The sequence below is a fragment of the Sparus aurata genome, chromosome 8, assembly GCF_900880675.1.
Source record: "Sparus aurata chromosome 8, fSpaAur1.1, whole genome shotgun sequence".
Classification (NCBI taxonomy): domain Eukaryota; kingdom Metazoa; phylum Chordata; class Actinopteri; order Spariformes; family Sparidae; genus Sparus; species Sparus aurata.
The window spans coordinates 15,907,546-15,925,879 of NC_044194.1; the positions used below are offsets into that span (position 1 = coordinate 15,907,546).

The window sequence follows — 18,334 nt, forward strand, 5'->3', positions numbered from 1 at the left end:
TCACAGCTTCCGCAGGGAATGCATTTCAGCTCTGTTAATGTGATGGACGCCTTCTGTAATCAATGTTTTCCCAAGTCCCTGTTATGTTTCAAATGTGTCAAATGCTGAGGAGTTTATCTGATGACTGAGGGATGTTAATATTTAAAACCATATAAGGAGCTGGACTTCTCACTGCTGCTGCAGGAAAAAAAAGTCAGTTATGGTGAAAAAACAATGTAGCTACAGAGAGTTACAATGTCGTCTTTTTAGTGAATGACACCCTGGGGCCGAGGTCAGCTGAGCACACTGATGCACAACCTACTTCTTTAAATCAAGCATTCAAGTCACGTTGGAAGTAACGGAAATATGAGCGGGAAGATGTGAGAAAGTGACGAATCTGCAAGCTAAGTCATTGGGGTGTGATTTGTAGGATACAAAAAACATGTCAGCATGTAAACAGAGGAATAAATACATGCTAATAAACTTAGATTTGGCACTTTGTAATCATTATCGACTATATTCTGGAAATGCAGCGGAATATCTTAATCCAACACTAATACTGAGTATTTTCTCAACCTTATCTGAAGTTTGCTTTTTTGCAAGTCTGCGTGAACAAATATAGGTGAAGCGCAGGTTGAGCGATGCAGATGTGCTTTTGTATAAATGATAACTGGGTGAGTTTAAAGAAACCCATGAGATCTTATTGTGCTGTTACTCACAAAACTGCTACTTTACGTGAAATTAAGGCAAAGAAAACACAAAAATCACCCCACTTTTCCCCACTTTAAACAAAGCCAAATTGATAGAAGTATCTGCAGAAATTTGTGTTGATATTATGCATTTATCTTAAAATACCATTACACTTACCATCTAGTGCTGACATGTATAAATAATAAAAAAATAAGTCTATTAGCCAAATGATGAAAAGGTTAATTTTTTTTTCTGAGTAACAAAAATGTGTTTGTTCAAGCTTCTACAATGTGAAAGTTTAAATAATTTTTCCATCATCGCAAACAGAGTATTTTAGGTTTTAGACTGCTGATCAAACAATATACAAGCAATATGAGGACTTTTTGGGGGGCTTTCAGAAATTGTGTTGGGTATTTTTCTGAATTTATAAACTGAATGAACAAGATTAATCAATAATAATTAAAAAAAAAAATCTTTGATTTCAGCATTCATGGGTCATACATGTACTTAGTTTAACATGTTTCACTATCAATAAACGAACTGATTACATGATTTTCACTATTTAATCGTAGAAAAAACAAAACAGCCAGCCAAATACATAGGCCTGCACGTGTTATATTATACATTTTTTTTTTATATCTAGTGTCTGTTGTACGTGGAGTTGCTCCAAACGCAATTGAATGCATGACAAATCGTGGTCAAAACATCCGAAAGCATGGCTTCCGAGTTGCACTTGAAAGCATCGTTTGCCAGTTACAATACCAGCCCTGCCCGTCACAGTTGGCTAACAAGATAAAGCTAGCTCGCCCAAGTTTGCTAAAAAGTAACGTAATTTCAAACAGAGTCTTTACAGAATTAATTATACATATAGATCTGACATTTTCGACCTGATCTACTCACTTCTTAGAGTTATTTCTCCGCAGTGTTTTAGGAGAAGGCTCTGCAGCGCTGATGACGCTTGTAATGGACGTCCTCGATGACATCCTGCGCAGTTTATGCTTTTTGTTCTCCATCGTCCCTCCGCTCATTTCTTCATTTTCTTCCATTTTGCAGGAGGCTTCGTTGTAAGATCAGTTATACCGTAGAGTAGTTATGGCTAAGCGACCAAACGACAAAGTCCAGACGTATAAAAACTGGCCCGATGTGTACAAAGAGAAGCAGACGATCGATGACAACAGAACACACTCTACGGCGGAAGTTTGAATATGGCGGATTCTTGGAAATGGACCAATCAGGAGAGGCCTTGGAGCTCTGCTGCTAGGATACCATGAGGTGGGAGGGGCCAGGGAGTCCTCAGTAAAAGGACCTTGAATGTAGCCTGATCATGTTTTCTACCAGCGAGGAATAATGGGAAATAAGAGATTCTCTAACATATTATAATTTCTCCATGCGGTCTATGCTTATCGAAGAATTGAATAATAGTAGATTGCATTACACATACACTTTTAATTCAGTGTCGAAACCAGGAAAGAAAGAAATCATCCCTCATGGAATTGACACTTGGTTTTATTAGATTTGTTAGTATAATGGTGAAAATGATTAATTCAGTATATCCAATATGGCTTTCTCATATTCTCTTAATAATTGTGATAACACACACAAAAGGGATAATGTCACTCCTTTTTTGATATTGTGGTATTTCAGTATTAATAACTTCCCAGGGCCTCTAAACAATGTGTTTATTTTACAGAGGGTATGCGGCAGTGTCAATTAACTGAAGCTTAAATTTCGACAGATTTGATCATTTAGGTAATAATTTACCAGGCATTGATTTAAGATGTAATGATTTGCTGCTCTTTCCTTTTTATATCTTTTTATAAAAAATTACACTTCAGTTTTGAACAGCTGGGTGGACATAAAATGCAACCTGAGTCATTACTTTGAACTTGTGACACTAGTCTACGCAGCTATTTTACCGACCAAGTTATTCAGTGATTTATCTTAAATAATAGACAGATTAATTGATGATGAAAAATAATGGCAGGGTATATTTGTGGTAGATTACAGACGAGAAGTATTTGAATGTAATCTGCAAAAACATATAATCCTTACTGTCATATTATTGTTTCGAGGACTGAAGAGTTCAAGGAGTTCAAAAGCATTATGTGGGCTATTACTTGGAACTACTCGAGGAGGAGCACTTGATGGTTTCAGGGACACAAGTGGAAACATAATACACTGAATATGTATTGACTCCATCAGTAAATGCATATATGTCCTCTCTTTATTGATTAGCTTGTGTTGCTCATAAAATATTTATTCAAGTAGTATAACATCATGGTATGAACATCAGCAAGTCCAGAGAGATGGTGATAGATTTCAGGAAGAAGAGGAAGACGGCTTTCCAACCTCTGTGCATTCTGGGAAAGGATGTGGAGGTAGTCGAGGATTACAAGTACCTGGGTGTTACCATCTACCACAGACTGGACTGGAGATCTAACACTGAAGCTGTTTACAAGAAGGGGATGAGCAGACTTTACTTCCTGAGGAAGCTGAGATCCTTCAACGTGTGCAGCAAGATGTTGGAGATCTTTTATCAGTCTGTGGTGGCCAGTGTACTTTTCTTTGCTGTGGTTTGTTGGGGAAGCAGCATTGGAGCCAGCGACACCAACAGACTCAACAAACTGATCAGGAAGGCTGGCTCTGTGATTGGCTGCAAACAGGACACTCTGGAGGCTGTGGTGGAGAGGAGGACACTGAAAAAACTGTTATCCATCATGGATAATCCTCTCCACCCTCTCCAACTCACACTGGTCAGACAGCGGAGCACCTTCTCCGGAAGACTGCTTCAGCTTCGCTGTCGTAGCAATAGATACAAGAAATCTTTCCTGCCACAATCCATCACTTTATACAACAACTCTCTCACCTCTGCCTGACAGAGAACTCTGGTCTCTCTACTGTTTTGTTGTATATATTATTATTGTTATAGTATATTTTGCATATTTTGTTTTGTTGTATATATTATTATTGTTTACTGTTTATAGCACACTGTGCACTGTATATATACACTATGTATATATTGGATTCTATTTATGTATGAAATGTTTTATTTGCGGACCCACTACTGCTGTAACAAAATAATTTCCCAGTCTGGGATCATTAAAGTAATTCTATCTATCTATCTATCTATATGCTCAGTCATCTTGCAGTACTTGAATGCCTATAGCACAGTAACAAGCAGACAGTGACTTGGTAGAAACATGACAAGGTGACCTGCTCATAGCTGCTATATGATTTTTGTTTTTCTTTTATCATCTTTTAGAGTCTGCAAGAGATTTGCACCCTGGGTCACTGCAGCGAGGACACAGCCTCTGTATACTCAAACAACTCTATAATTTGCTGGTTCCTAGCTTCTTAGCTTTAAGAATCTACTGATTTTCTTTGTAATAAATGACAGTAAGTAACAAGTTTTGGGGTTTTTGACTGATGCATGGACCAAAAAAGGTGTTTTGGGAATGCCACTTTAGGCTCTAGGAAATTGTAATGAGCAATTCAATTTCATTTATAGGCAAATCTATTAATCATGAAAATAATCACCACATTTTTCAATAATGAAACAAATCTGTAGTTGCAACACTAGTATGCACTGCAGTGGATGGACTCCTAATGGTTACAGAATACATACCAGGCTGTCTTGAATGTGTAATGGTACAGAGTTGGTCAATAGGGACCTGAATCTTTGTTTTGCTCCGCTCTATTTTTATATTAAAACTGGAGTACTGTGAGAGAAGGATGAAGGTATATAATATTCAAAAGAAGAACAAATACTAGTAATGAAATGTCTCATTTGAATAGACAGACTTGTTTGCGTTCAGAGTCAGGGATGTAAATATTATGAAAATACAAATATGATATTACATCAGGAGCCTGCCTGTGACTTCTCTATTGCACATTTGTTTTTCATATACAACTCAGAAAGTATGTTCAGTATGAAGGCTATGGTGTTGTTAATTCACTACAAGGACATATGAAATAAACTTTTCTTTTCCTCCATTTAAGGATTGGGGTTAGATGTATAGATACTCAGTGAGCCTGTTTGACCGTCCTCTATAGGGACCATCAGTCAATCATGTTGAGCGAGATGAGTTCCGTGGACTCTGTAACTCAGTCCCTCATGAGAACATCATCACCTCGACAGGGCCGTCATTTCCACTTTAATCAACACACCTGTCGGTCACATGAAATACGGTGCCTGACATCACCGCTGTGGTGTCTTCATAAAGTCAGGGTGGAGAGGCCATTTTGAAATTGCTCTTTATGGACACGAGAATGTGTACTTACCTTTGTATTTACAGCTATAGAAAAAAAAAATCGATTTCAACATTAATGGTGCCATGACAACTGGCCTGGGTTAATCTGTATCTCTGTCTGTGGAGGGAGACTGTGTGACCATAAGAGCTGCTAAACCAACTCTGTGGTAACTACTGTTTTAAATGTAGAAGGTCTTACTCTCAACTGTTATTCATTCGCTCCATTAAATCAAGCAGTTGATGACACTTTCAGACTTTTCTTATGTAAAATGTTTCCAAGAGCTGATTCAGATAAATGAGGCGCATGCATTAAGTTGAAGTGAACCTTGAGAAATAAAGCAGTAGGTAGCTGTGGTAAAAATATAGCTGCAGTGAAAAACTTTATTGAAACAGCTGTTTTATCTGTGTGACAGGTAATGTGAGATTTAATAAGCACACAACAAACATTTTCATACAATTTTAGTACTTTTATTGCAACAAAATGCAGGTTCATGTCAGCATTATTTTGCAACCTTTGATTGCCACAGGACTGTGTAAAGTAACTTTTTAAATCAGGTCTAAATAATACATTCATGATCAGTTGAAAAGAAAAAAAATCCAGAAGTCGGTATCAGACCTCTGCCTGAAAATGAGCACTGAAAGTGAGACTTTGTAGCTTTTAAAATAAGAAAGATGCGTCCTTACTCTAATGAAATCTTTTGATTTTTACATTATTCATTTATTCCGGCAATTAGATAAAAATAACACTGATTCCAATAATCAGGAAAATGCTAAGTATTGGATCCAATAATCAGTCGACCCATAGTACAGTACATACATTCAAATATGTATACAATTTTACTTTTTCATGTTTTTTTTTTATTTATTGCCAGAAAATTACTTTTGACATAATTTGATTTCAAATACTTTTAGGTGCAATATGTAAAAACAAATGGGGGGCAGCATATCCCTTGACTAACTGCTAACTGCTGATAAATAGCTACCATTGGCCAGTTAGTTCATTTAGCTGTGCAGCTGGTGGTCTGGACAAGGAGCTCAGAGCACAGGGTTGGTGATAGTGTTCTCACAGCTGCCACAGGAGCTTTGGATCCAGACAGTTTGGGCCTAGCTGGTTAGCCTGCTAACTTCAGTAGATATCGCTGTAACACAACACATAGCTGTCGTAATGTCAAAACTTTTATTTTATTTGTATTTTCTCGATGATGTCAGTGAAAATTTTGAATGTTTGCAACAAAAATTCTTGCATATGCCTTACCTTTAAGACTTTTATACCAGTAGCCTGTTTGTATTTTTAACATTCACTTTAACAAAATCATATCGTAACACAATATCTTCACTTTTACTCAAGTATGACCTTTGGATACTTTTAGCAATACTGCTTTCTGAATCCTCTATTTTTGCGTTTAACATTATCTCTTAATTGCCAGTTATTGTCACTGTTTGGGGAGAAGTTACATAGTTAAGGTTAAATATCCAAAAAGCATTTAACAACAAAGGCAGAATGTATGAATAAAAGTGGATTCATGACAAGTGTATGTTTGAGTCCACGGCAGAAGAAAAACACAGATCTAACAAGAAGCAGGACGGCAGCTGTGACCAGTTAGTGAATGAAGCAGCGGAGTACAGTTATTTATACAAATGTGACCTACTTTTTACCATTAAAGGAACATCTCATATTTCAGTTTATTCATGTACAACGTCTGTACATGCAGATAGTCCACTTCCCAAAACACTGATTTCATATGGTGCTAGAGACTGGGTACAAACATCTACGTCACCAGATGAAATCAGTTTCTGAGTGCAGTTTACTCAACAAGTCTTCTGTTTTTATTGGCAGTGCATTACGCTTGAAATGGGCAATCCAAGACATGTTGGACAGGGAAAAAAAAGATTCTTGGTATTGTGAATATGGACTGGTGAGCCTTTAATTGGGTGCAGATGTAGGTCAAAAGTTGGTGTTGTTTGAAGAGGGCAGCTGTGCCTGTGTATGCTCCTCTCACTGCACGATGGTCCTTTCTACAAACGAACAGCAGAGGGTGTGGTTACATTGAAAGCCAGAGCCAAACCAGTGGCCCAGTGGTGGAAGACAAATTTTAAGTGAACCTCATGAATTTCAAAGGGATATATTTTTGAAGAGACAGCGTCAGCAAAGTTTAGAGGAAACCCCTGGCGGGTACTCCACCCACCTGGCAGGGCGCAGAGTCATCAGCTAGAGACCATCATCAACAATCATGTCAGGTTTTAGACTGACATGGTAGGATACTATGCGTCACGATACTTGTCGGGGGGAAAAAGTTGTTATTTTTGACTCAGATGACATTTGAGCACTGGTAAGGATGTTCTAAAAGGGACAGTTCCCCAAAATGTTTTAATTCCGTCATTATCTACTCACCTCCATGCCTATGGAAAGTTGGGGGATGTTTAGTACTCCACAAAACATTTCTGGAGCTTTACAGCTAAACAATGTTGCGGCATTCTACTTAACAACAGAAGTAGATGGGCACAAAAAACACCTGAAGACTAAACTTTATACAGCTTGTACACTGTAATCTGCTTGTGCACCTATTTCAGATGGAGAACATGCCATGTCTTTTAGCTCGCAACTACGCTAAGATTTCAGCTTTTAAAAGAGTATAAATAACATCTTTCAGTATCAGTTTGGGATCTTGGGCTACTGGAGACTTGGCTTACACCGGACGAGCTGTATGGAGGCATTATATGTGTTTTTATCTATTGTTTTTAAACATTTTAAAACAAGTCCTCGTCTACTTCAGTTATTTAAGTGGAATGCTGAAATAGGGTGAATTCAGCCCCCCATCGGTTATTTCTGCACTAAGTAGCTTCAGTGAGAGGGTGGGATCACAGCGTTACGGCACATGAGTTTTGTTTCTAGTTAGGACCTATATAACATCTGAGAAATTGTTACAGACCTGTAAATTTGTATTTACAACAGTGGTGTTGCACTCAGAAATTGTGAGGGGCACCAAATCGCACACAATTTAATGTTGCTTTAAGGATACAAGGTGCCAGAAAAATGGTAGTAAGAATTAATGCAGAAGCAGGGTAAACACTTTTTGGTATGTGTCCACAGGGGCGTTTTTGGTTGCAAGGGCACAAATGCTTCCCAGTATTGGACACTTGACCAAAACAAGCCACACAGTCCGAGAGCTACACAAACACTGGCTGCACCTGACTGGACGAACGGCAGTCATGGGCCGTATTCTCCCAGGATTTCAAACCAACATGACGACTTGTTTGGAAATGTTCTATTATTTTGAGAAATTAGTTCACTGAAATGCATTACTAAATACATATTAGGTGAGAAATTAGTTGCTTAATCTGTCTTAATTTTTTTTTTTCTCAGAAGTTTCCACAGGCAGTGAGCCGTACTTGATGCCCCTGATAAAGTGGCTAGACTCCAACTTTGTGCAATTGAAGGGCAGGTAACGCGACGCCCAGTCTCTCGAAACACGATGCAATGCGACCAGAATGCATTGCACTGCCATTAATAGAATGCATAGAAACGACGGAACCCATGGACATGCACCAGTAGTGTTGCTCCTCTTGTGTCAGGGCAGTACAATTTTACAAGGGCAAATCCTCCAGTCAGGTTACTCTGTAAGGTTGAATACAGGTCAGAAAGGTGTTGTGACATTTGCTGGCATCTAAAATCACTGTCTTGATATTAAAGTGTGACACAAAACATCAGATATTGGAAAGAAACAGCAGAATGTTGGCTGGAAGAGAAGTGAGACGTGGATTAAAAAAAAACATGCATTATGGCTGAGTAATCAGGTCTGAGCTATAGGAAAAGCTGGGAGATTGCTGATATTAAATGTGCAGCATAAAGGTATCAGGTCCAGCAGGTTCTAATCCACCACAGAGGCTGTGACTCATGTTTGTTCCCAGATGGCTTCCTTTGAACAGGAGCTGAAGGGGGTAAAGGTTTATCATGTGACACGCTGTTCATCACACCTCCTCTTCCCCTTTCCTTTCCACCAAATTTACATTGGCCAAATCTCATCTATTTAAATATAAATACGACACACAGGGAAGATACAGAATAATGCATGTTTTCATTTGTTGGCATTTGAGGAGGAGATCTGTCGCAGTGCAATCTTGCCACATCACAGAAAAACCACCCTGGATGAGTTCAGGGAAAGGAAATTAAATTCTCCCCTCCTCTGGGATTGATTGTAAACGCTCTGCATCAACAAACTGGGACGATGACTGAGCCGCAGCTAAATGAGTGAGAGCCCAGGAGCCAGCCAAAGAAACTGTAGTCATCGATTTGTCTCCCGTTACTCCAATATCTTTGTCTGGAGTCATCAAGCACCCAAGAATTCAGAGCAGGAGTGAGTCAGTCAGACATCACTCGGATATGAGGAGCAGAAGTCAGTGGAGACTCTGTTTCATGGAGGAGGAGGATATAATGATTTTAACGTGTGTCTCCCTGGAGCTGCTTTTAAAGGTGGTGTGTGTCTCGTTGCAGCTCCATGTTCAAATCAGACTGAATGCTCCTCAGAGTGCCTAAATGAGTTCACACCTAGGGCAACCAGAGTAATTATCCATAATGGCGGAGGTATAACCCCATGAATATGTGCAATCATGTGCTCCTGAGACAAAGAGACGAGGAAGGAAGGAGGGAGTGAATGTAGTAGAAAGGTTGCCTATTCATCGTGACATGAACACGGAGGCTTGTTGACTCAAGCAAAGCAGAATTGACATTTTGGTTCATGACTGATGAACTGGATAAGTCTGAAATTTGGCAGGTGAGGAGAAGTCAGGCGAAGTCAGCCACACATTAGGGTGACTTAAACAGGACATAGTATGCTTTCTATTTTGCTCACATGAATAATGTTACAGTGTTGGATGTTTATAGTAAACATGGCCAAAGTTTCAAACAGTGAGGAAACCTTTATAAAAGAAAATAATCCCTATGTGCTAAAAGAAATGTTTCACAATGCTTTGAATGCAACATTTCCAACTTTCGCAATGATCTGACATGATCTTCACTGTCCGCTTGAGGCAGAACATCTAAATACAGAGACACGCCCATCCACCTTCTCAGTCTGTGTAGTTATTCATATCGAGGTGATTTATAGCGCCTGCGATACTGATCTGGATCAATGCTGAATGCTGCCATTAGCTAGTTAGCTCAGGTAGCCATGCAGTTAGATGCCCTATTAGTTGCTTCTCCCCACTGGGTCCTTCCTCTGGTAATTTCACTTTGCTAAAAAGCAGAAAATCACAAGCTGATTGCTCTGACATGATCGATTTTTATTGAAAGTCCTTTTTTTACTGATGTGACAGACAGGCATTAGCATCATCGAAGGGGTCCCGCTTTAATCTGAGTTAAGAGTATATCAAAATGTTAAAAATTATTTACAATTGCCAAGAAGTTTGATACAGCTCTCTTTTCTGTATGATACTACGGTTAGCAGGCAGTTAGCTTAGCCTAGCATTAAGACTGGAAACAGTGGGAAAGAGCCAGCCTGGCACTATTTGAAGGCAACATGAAGCAAGAGAGATTAAAATGTACCTAGTGTAAGTTTTAGTGAGCTTTAAAGGGGGTTTATTGCCGTTGGACAGACCCAAGCTAGCTGTTCCCCCCTGTTTCCAGTCTTTATGCTAAGCTAAGCTAAGGGGCTGCTGGCTGTAGCATCATATAAAATGGACATCTCTGACTACAGCTTTAAGGGAAGTGTGATAGGAATCTACAGGATGGTCTTAGAATCAGAAACCCAATAAGGCTCTGGGCGTTTTGCCAGATGGAGGAAACCCATCCTGGACTGTCACAAACTATCGCACACTGAACTTACGATTAGTGAATCCACCTCCTCGTGCATGTAGCCCACTGTCTATGATGTCAGCACTTACACTGAGATGTGCTTCTCTGCTTCCTTTACTTAAACCAATCAGCCTTGTGACAGATGAATCATAAAAAAAATTCCCTACTGGGCTTTTCATTTCAAAGAGGCGGCTAACACAAACACCGGTGGACAGTCTCATGTTTATGAAAACATATATCTGTCTTGGCCTGGTGACGGTTATGAATAAAGACGAGTGCATACGAAAACCTGAATTACTTTTCTCAGAATACGTCAAATAAATGTCACTGTGTTTGATGTTGGAGGATGAGTAAGCAGGGGATTTTAAGAAAGTCTGCCATTAATTAGACTGGACCTTTATCTGCTTGCCTGAGATCAGTGACTGTGCACACAAAGGAAGACTTCATCACACGAACAAGGATTTAAATGACAGAATGAGGCTTGGGGGGAGTGTGCTCTTGTAGCTATATATACCCGCAGTGATGTAGGACAGGATCCAGGTGTGGTCACCTGGCATTCACAACGTCTAGAGCAAGAGAGCAGAATAAAGACGGGAAGTGCTGTATGGACACTCCAGATTACATGGCATTAAGGAAGTTTAGCCTTGAACATCAACATTAGTGGCTGAGTGACAAGATCTGAAGATAGTAACTTAGAGACAAAACCCCCATGCTGGATCTCCCTCTGAAAAAGATCCCTGGTTAATTTTCCGCGAATCCACACAAGCGTGTTCACCTTGTTCACGGAAGCGTTGTTTATTTTTACAGTCAAAAAAGACAATCAAGACATGAAGAAGAAGAAGAAGAAGAAGAAGAGGAGGAAGAAGAAGAAGAAGAAGAAGAAGACATGACAGATCAGTCCCTCTGCGTGGCTACAAGTGACTGATCGTAGTTCAAAAATAGGCTGAAAGTGAAACTGCTACATCACTTTTCTGTGACACCCCATTAGATTATGCTTTTAACACAAGCTGCGAAACAGAAGGGCTGAAAATCAAACAGCATTTTTGTCAAACACAAGTACAGTGACAAACACTAACCTGTTGCAAATGATCCGTCACCTGCCACATGATGAACTATTTCCTCCCTGGAGACTGGCTGAAAGCGGCTCCCGTCCCATTTCTGTGCTGAAGCATACACTCTGTCATCCTGTGCCGTAGGTGCTGGAGTCCTCGGAGGTCATCTTCTCTCTGCAGTGTGTGTGTTTGTGAGTGTATGGAAGCACTGAGCGGCAGGGGAGTTATGAGATGGAGATGCCAGGGAGAGCTCAGCCCCCTCTCCTCTCTCTCTCTCTCTCTCTCTCTCTCTCTCTCTCTCTTTGCTCTTTACAGTCGGTGTGAGCTGTTCATCCACCGCTCTGCCAGAGTCATTATTGTAACTGTGAGTCAACACGGGCTCCCACACACAGACACTCAGACACACGCACACACGCACACACACTCACACGCACACACAGATGCTCTGTATAGATATCTGCATTTACCATATGTTAAGAGGATGTAAACAGTGGAGATGTAAATGTTTTGCAAGCCAAAGAAGAAGATTCACCGACCAGGAACTAAAATTCACAGTAGCAGCTCACTCTTTCTCTCTCTCTCGCTCTCTCAGAAATATTACACACCCAGCATGACAAAGCATTCTCGCTGTAGCCAACGCAAACAAGCAATTACTCCATTTACACACTTCACTCACATAATCCCCCAGATTTATTTCCTCCATGCTTGTACATGACCAGCGCTAAAATGTTGTGTAAACAGCACACAGACGTATTTTCCCCTTGGCATCCCTCATTCCTATATATGAGCAGTAACAATTGTTAAACTAGCCATAACCTTAATTATCCAATTATTAACAGAACAAAAAAACTCTCCAACTTCCTCTATGAGTAAAGCCACACGTACACACGCACACACACTGAAGAATTCCCCGGCCGAGGGGGAAACTGAAGGATGAAATAGTATCCGTATGGTGATGGCAGGTGAGAGGGCACGACTCACGGAGCAGGAATCTCACCCTGCATTCCTCTGGTGTGACAGGAAATGGAGTAATTGTGCCTCTGTCAAACATCAAAGGCAAACATGCATACATAAGCCCCGCCGCCGTCACCCAACACGTGCTTCCTTTCCCAGTATCCGTTCCTGTGTGGTGAGTCAGCTGACCACGCGATGAGTCGCCTCTCATCCCTGCATCCTGAAGATGCCAAAGGAAGTGGCTATAAGAGCTGTGTCAAATCAAACTCCCGCCCTGATCTCGACCCTCCACGTCATCCTCACTTTGATTCTGCTGTCAGTCCTCCAGCATCCTGCTACAGCGCCGTGTGCACCTGCTATTGCTCTCTCATCTGATCTCCAACCTCCTATATTTCACTTTAATGCATCCTTACCGCTGTGTGTGAAACCGCAGCCACAGTTTTTAAAGGAATGTCCACAGACCAGCGGCCAGCCTCCGGCCGCTAACCAACATCCTGACCATCCTTGCAAGATCGCTAATCTTCCCAAGAAGACAACTCAGCTCTTAAGACTCTGAGAGACTGAAAATATCTCTTCGGTCTTCACTTGCTCTCAGTATTTCTCCCCCTTCTTCTTCTTCTCTCTCTGTTTGTGTGACTCTGACTGCCAGCATACAGACACAAGCTATATCGAGACTGTCTCAGTCCAGATCTCTCTCTCATGATCCAGCTCGCTGGACTGTCAAATGCTCAGTTTAACTTCACAGTCTGCACTGATCTTAGAGCGGAGCTGAGATAGCCTGACAGCCCTGGAGGGTGTTAACTTTTCTCTATGGGCATGTAAAGCAGGACATGAAGAATCTAAGTGGATTGAAATTGCTTTCAATTGTTTGAATTCTTCGTTAGATGTATTATATGCTTAAACTCTGGTGGAGAGTTTGATAATAAGACACCACTCTCATATCGAACCATTAGATATGAAGCTACAGCTTAGCTTAGCAGAAAGATAAGAAACTAGGCTCAAGGTCAACCTGGTGTAGAATGAAAGCACTGCTAAAACTGTGTAAAAACAATAAAACAGTAAAAATGACAAAGAGAAAAAAACATTTTGCTTTAAAACTTTTAACATGTTTTTAACTACTTGATGGAAAATGGATAATACATCTAGACTGAGGTTGAAAAATCTTCCATTAAACATAGAGTTGCAAAAGCAGCAATGATACTCTGTATGTCTCTGTACCTACCGTGTATATGACCTGTGTGGGCTTCTTAAGATAAGATCCCATCAGACGTCACACTCTCATTCAAGTTGAGTCAGCAACAGGGCGACAGAACACTAAAAAACAAGCAGCGTTATGTAACAGTCCTGCTCAAGTAGCCTGCAGGCTTCAGATGCGTCCTTGGTAACTATCACTATAGCACCATCAATGAAAGGACAGGATTGCATAACGACAAACCTAATGCCTTCCAGAAGCAGCTTAATGCAGCAGACGAAATTCAGATATCGTAAATAAAGAACAATATTTCAGTGGCCAAAGTTGTGATGAACATAATCTACCTGCAGCTTCAGCATTGTTTTGTTATTTCAACAAAGACATACGTACACCTCCCACACCTGCAGTAAAAGAGATTGATAGTCACCGTTCAAGGGTGCAAGGTGTCTTTAACTCTGTAACATGTATCTAACGATATGTAGCGTTTTGGTGCTGGTGAAGACAACAGGCCCACCAGTACTCTTTATGTAAGTGTAATGTGAGTAATGTGAGTTATTTTTCACAAAGTGTGCTATAAGGTCAGTGAAAATACTTTTTCAACCCTGTGGAATGAGAAACTGGACATTTTTCTCACCATTTTTGTTGTATTTCATCCCATTAAATACATTGATACATTTAAAAAAATCCATTAAGTTAGATTAATTTACAACCTGTGTCCCAAATGTAAATACTACAACTTTTCTCTTTTTACCTGCATACCAGGCTTTGAGATCTCACAGAGGGATGTGTGTCAGGCCGCTAACATTTGAAAGACAGAACCTGTAATAATTATCTTCATTGTTGTTCCATAACAGTTATAGTTAAGCCGATGTTCTTATGTCCACCATTTTGTCAAATCTGCGATCAAGCAAATACAGACTGTCATCTTTTTAAATGCCTCTAGATGTCCTTGACGCTATTAAAGCTATTCTCTGACACTGATGATTTAGTTCTGTGTTATATGTGTGTCATATTTTTTCATTCACTGGTTATTTTGTCCTACTCTGAGGGCCGATGTTACTTTTTTGGATCAACACTTTCACTGTTTCACCATTGTTCCCAGTGAAAGCCTGTAGCCATGTAGCTACATTGTGAGCGCAGACAACACATGCTTATAGACTGAACCGCTGTGATGCTGCACCAACACCAGCAGTCACTTCCAGGTAAGTGGCGTTTGATTTGCACTGTGGAGATATGTCAAATTGGTAAACTAGTTATCAGGTGCGACAGCATCGGCTGGTAATGTCTAATCCGTGTGTGTCACCGTGGCAATGTGGTACTACCACAGAAGCATTTCTTATGTTTCTGTTGTGCTTTTGTTACGGACTGTGTTGCATTGCTTAAAGGTGCACCGTGTAGTTTTGGAGAAGATATTTTAATCAGAAGAGAAAGATCTTCATTTAGCGTTTTTTTTTTAAACAAATACACAAACTATGTTTATTTTCATGACTAAATAAAGTGAATAAACAAACTGACGCCAAAGGACGACACAATTTATACTGTTTTACTTTGCTTATATTTGGCGAACCCTGCCACCTTTATGAAAAAAGCTTGTTTATTCAGTTATGGAAAAACATTTCTGAGTTTGTATTATTATCTCATTTATTTTGTAAATATCAAAATTCTGAGTTGGAATTTTGTTCTCCAAAACTACATTATGCCCCTTTAAACCAAAATGTGCTGATAAGAAAAATCTCAGACTAACTGTCATTTTTTGTAGTCTATGGCCCAAAAGGTAAATTGGGTCTCCCAACCTCACATTAGTGAAAGTGTTATTCACAAGATATCAAAGCATAAAAAAATGCACTTTTGAATAACATCCTCATCGTCATGTCAGTAACGTAACTCAGGGGACTTCTACTTGGATGTTTTTGTAAATAAACATTGTGATTGGTTCAGAATTCAGAATGTTTGGTCGTATTGATTTAAAAACAGCATCAGTCAGAAACAAAAAGGTTTAATTCAATTCACTTTAGCAAAATGGCGCATTTTGTTTCGGAACAATTTCTCACTGAGAGAGAAGAAATATGTCTTTTCACACTTATTTTCAGGTCAGCAGTCCACAGGAATGAAGCTGCAGGTAGGCTGACTGCTGCACATTTAACATAGGTTAAAGAAAATCTAAGATTTATATGCAAGATAAGTTAACACTAAGTTAACATTTATGACTTTGTTTTGGCAAATACAAAGGTGGTTGCCATGAACAGCCAAGGCGAAGGCTCATCAAGATGGAGGTGTCAAACCTCAGGTCGTATGCTGTGAGTGACGACCAGATAAAATCCTTGGCTGCCTGCTTACCTTCACTCCAGTGTGGACCCAGAACAGATGAAGATCATTTTGACCAAATGTGGTGCCAGGAAAGCTGTGATGTGCATCGATTCGGTGAAACTTCCCAAATGAACACACCCCAAGCTTCAGCTGGAGCAGCTGGAACAGAGAGGAGGAGGAGGAGGAGGAGAAGGAGGAGGCCTCACCAGCCATACAGCAGCCTGCTGGTGACTCCAGTCCACCCGGAGCGGATCGACATACAGGCACTGGCTAACAGCCAGAATCACTTCAACATGGTGGATTTCCAGGGGATGACGTTTGTGAGAGTCACCTCCTCTGTTCAGTCACTTGAAATGAGACAGAGTCAGAGGAAATGGAGAGTGTCTGACTATAATCTAGAGGGTCAGAAGATCCTATCTGTGATCTGCACCATGACTGCAGACATGAATATATGAAGACTGTTAAGCCATGATAGTATATCGTAATAAATACAGAAGAAAATATAAAAAGAGATAGATAAAGTATTGTTTTTGGACACTTGGGAGAAACAGAAACAAGCCGTAAACACAACACTAACATATAAGTCAGTGATGAACATGTAACAAACACTCGCCGACATAGTGCAACATTAGCATTCATTTGTGTCAAGTTTTTGTCCATGTGATTCCTGTAAACAAACTGTTACACTTCTGTTTTTTGATCCCCACTCCTCCTGAGGGTCTCTATAGCATCCCAAAGCTCCATCGTCTTTACTCTGTTATAATGGATCCCGCGGGTTTTCGTGGTTTCATTGGTTTGTAAAACAAATGGCCAGTTGTGATGCTGTTTTAGCGGATGGTGAGTGGCAGTTTCCCTGGTAAACACACCGACCTCGCAGCTGCAGTGTCTCTATGGCTAGTTAGCGGACCATTAGCTGTTCTCCCTGTGGACATCCGGCCTATCCCCTCTGCCTAGCCCACAGACACTCTGGCAGTGAAGAGCAGCTCTGGAGGATGAGTGACCCCCAAGAAAAGCAGCAGAAGACCAGGAAGGAGGCCAAAGAAGTCAGTGCATATACCAGGTAAACAACCGCTCATAAACCACTGTATCAGAACCACAAGAGAAACAGACATAAGCCGTATTACACTGAAAGGTAAGAGTTTGAGTGAAGTGTAGAAATTGAAGGGCACAAAGGGCCATTTTTCCATGTTTGCATTTTTTGCAGAGGATATTTGAGCTTCATTTGACAGTAAAAACAGATCCAACACACACAAACACACAGTGACATGCAGAGTAGAGCTACTTTCAAAAGGCACAGGTGTATACAGATTACATAATGTTCAACACACACCGCTCTTCTGCAGAAACACAAGAAGCCACAGATAGACTTTGTAGAGTTTGGCCACTGCTTCAAGAAGTCCTTGTTGTAGGCATGGAAGTGGTTACAATATCTTTTAAAAATAAATTCAAGTATTGTGAGGTTAAAACAACAGAACAAGACGATTAATTCAGTAAGACTGAGCATAAGTGGTCTAAATGGTTAGAACGTAGTTGAAGACTCATGCAACTTTAACTCCAAAATGTCGAAATTTAAGGAACTGACAGAACCGGCCTTGTTTTCAGCTTGACAACCATTAAATAATCAATGTATTTAGGAAGTTTCCATGTCTGTGGGATTGTTTCAACCTATATAAAGAGCATGTAATCCTTTAATGTTTTCTCTTGCATGTAAATCGCCAGCAGTGGAACATTTCTCTATATGGTTGCACTCGCACACACGCAACTGCACATACATACAAACATTCACTTCCTCTTCATATCGACCCGGACGTGTGGTACCTAAAATTAGCTGAGACGCTCACATGTTAACAGGCACGCAAGTCCCAATTTAGCTGCGCTGCGGTTTAACCAAAACTTGGAGCAGAAGGATGTGAGATTTGTAAATGTTCATTTCTGTGGACACAGAGACCAGTGTTGAAATTTACCTGACCACATTTTTTTTTAAAAAAAAGGACACAGCACTGTACACTTAAGCACTTGTACTTTATTTAGAAGTATTTTAAGTGCATGTACTTACTCCTCTTCGGTTCTGCAGCCAATATTGTAACTTAATTCATTTCACAGCTGTGGTCAGTGTAGT

The 18,334-nt window shown here is 40.2% G+C and overlaps 2 protein-coding genes across 2 annotated transcripts in view; one reads left to right on the forward strand and one right to left on the reverse strand.

The window, feature by feature from the left end:
* Positions 1 to 1,892, reverse strand: part of LOC115587352 (neuroepithelial cell-transforming gene 1 protein-like) — an 8,840-nt gene extending 6,948 nt beyond the window's left edge. Inside the window, exon 1 of the mRNA XM_030427182.1 lies at positions 1,570 to 1,892. Coding sequence (XP_030283042.1) covers positions 1,570 to 1,715 — 146 coding nt within the window. The 5' untranslated portion in view covers positions 1,716 to 1,892. The remainder of the gene's footprint in view (positions 1 to 1,569) is intronic.
* A 13,976-nt stretch (positions 1,893 to 15,868) lies between these two features.
* LOC115586244 (uncharacterized) lies at positions 15,869 to 16,728 on the forward strand. Its single transcript, XM_030425096.1, has 2 exons — positions 15,869 to 16,027; positions 16,138 to 16,728. Exons 1-2 carry the CDS (start codon positions 15,928 to 15,930, stop codon positions 16,668 to 16,670), a joined length of 633 nt encoding a protein of 210 aa, XP_030280956.1. The 5' UTR covers positions 15,869 to 15,927; the 3' UTR covers positions 16,671 to 16,728.
* Positions 16,729 to 18,334: the final 1,606 nt, after the last annotated feature.

Coding starts and splice junctions, on each gene's coding strand:
- LOC115586244 (XM_030425096.1), top strand. CDS start 15,928: ATGGCGCATTTTGTTTCGGAACAATTTCTCACTGAGAGAGAAGAAATA. Junction 16,028..16,137: donor CCACAGGAATGAAGCTGCAG/GTAGGCTGACTG, acceptor GCAAATACAAAG/GTGGTTGCCATGAACAGCCA.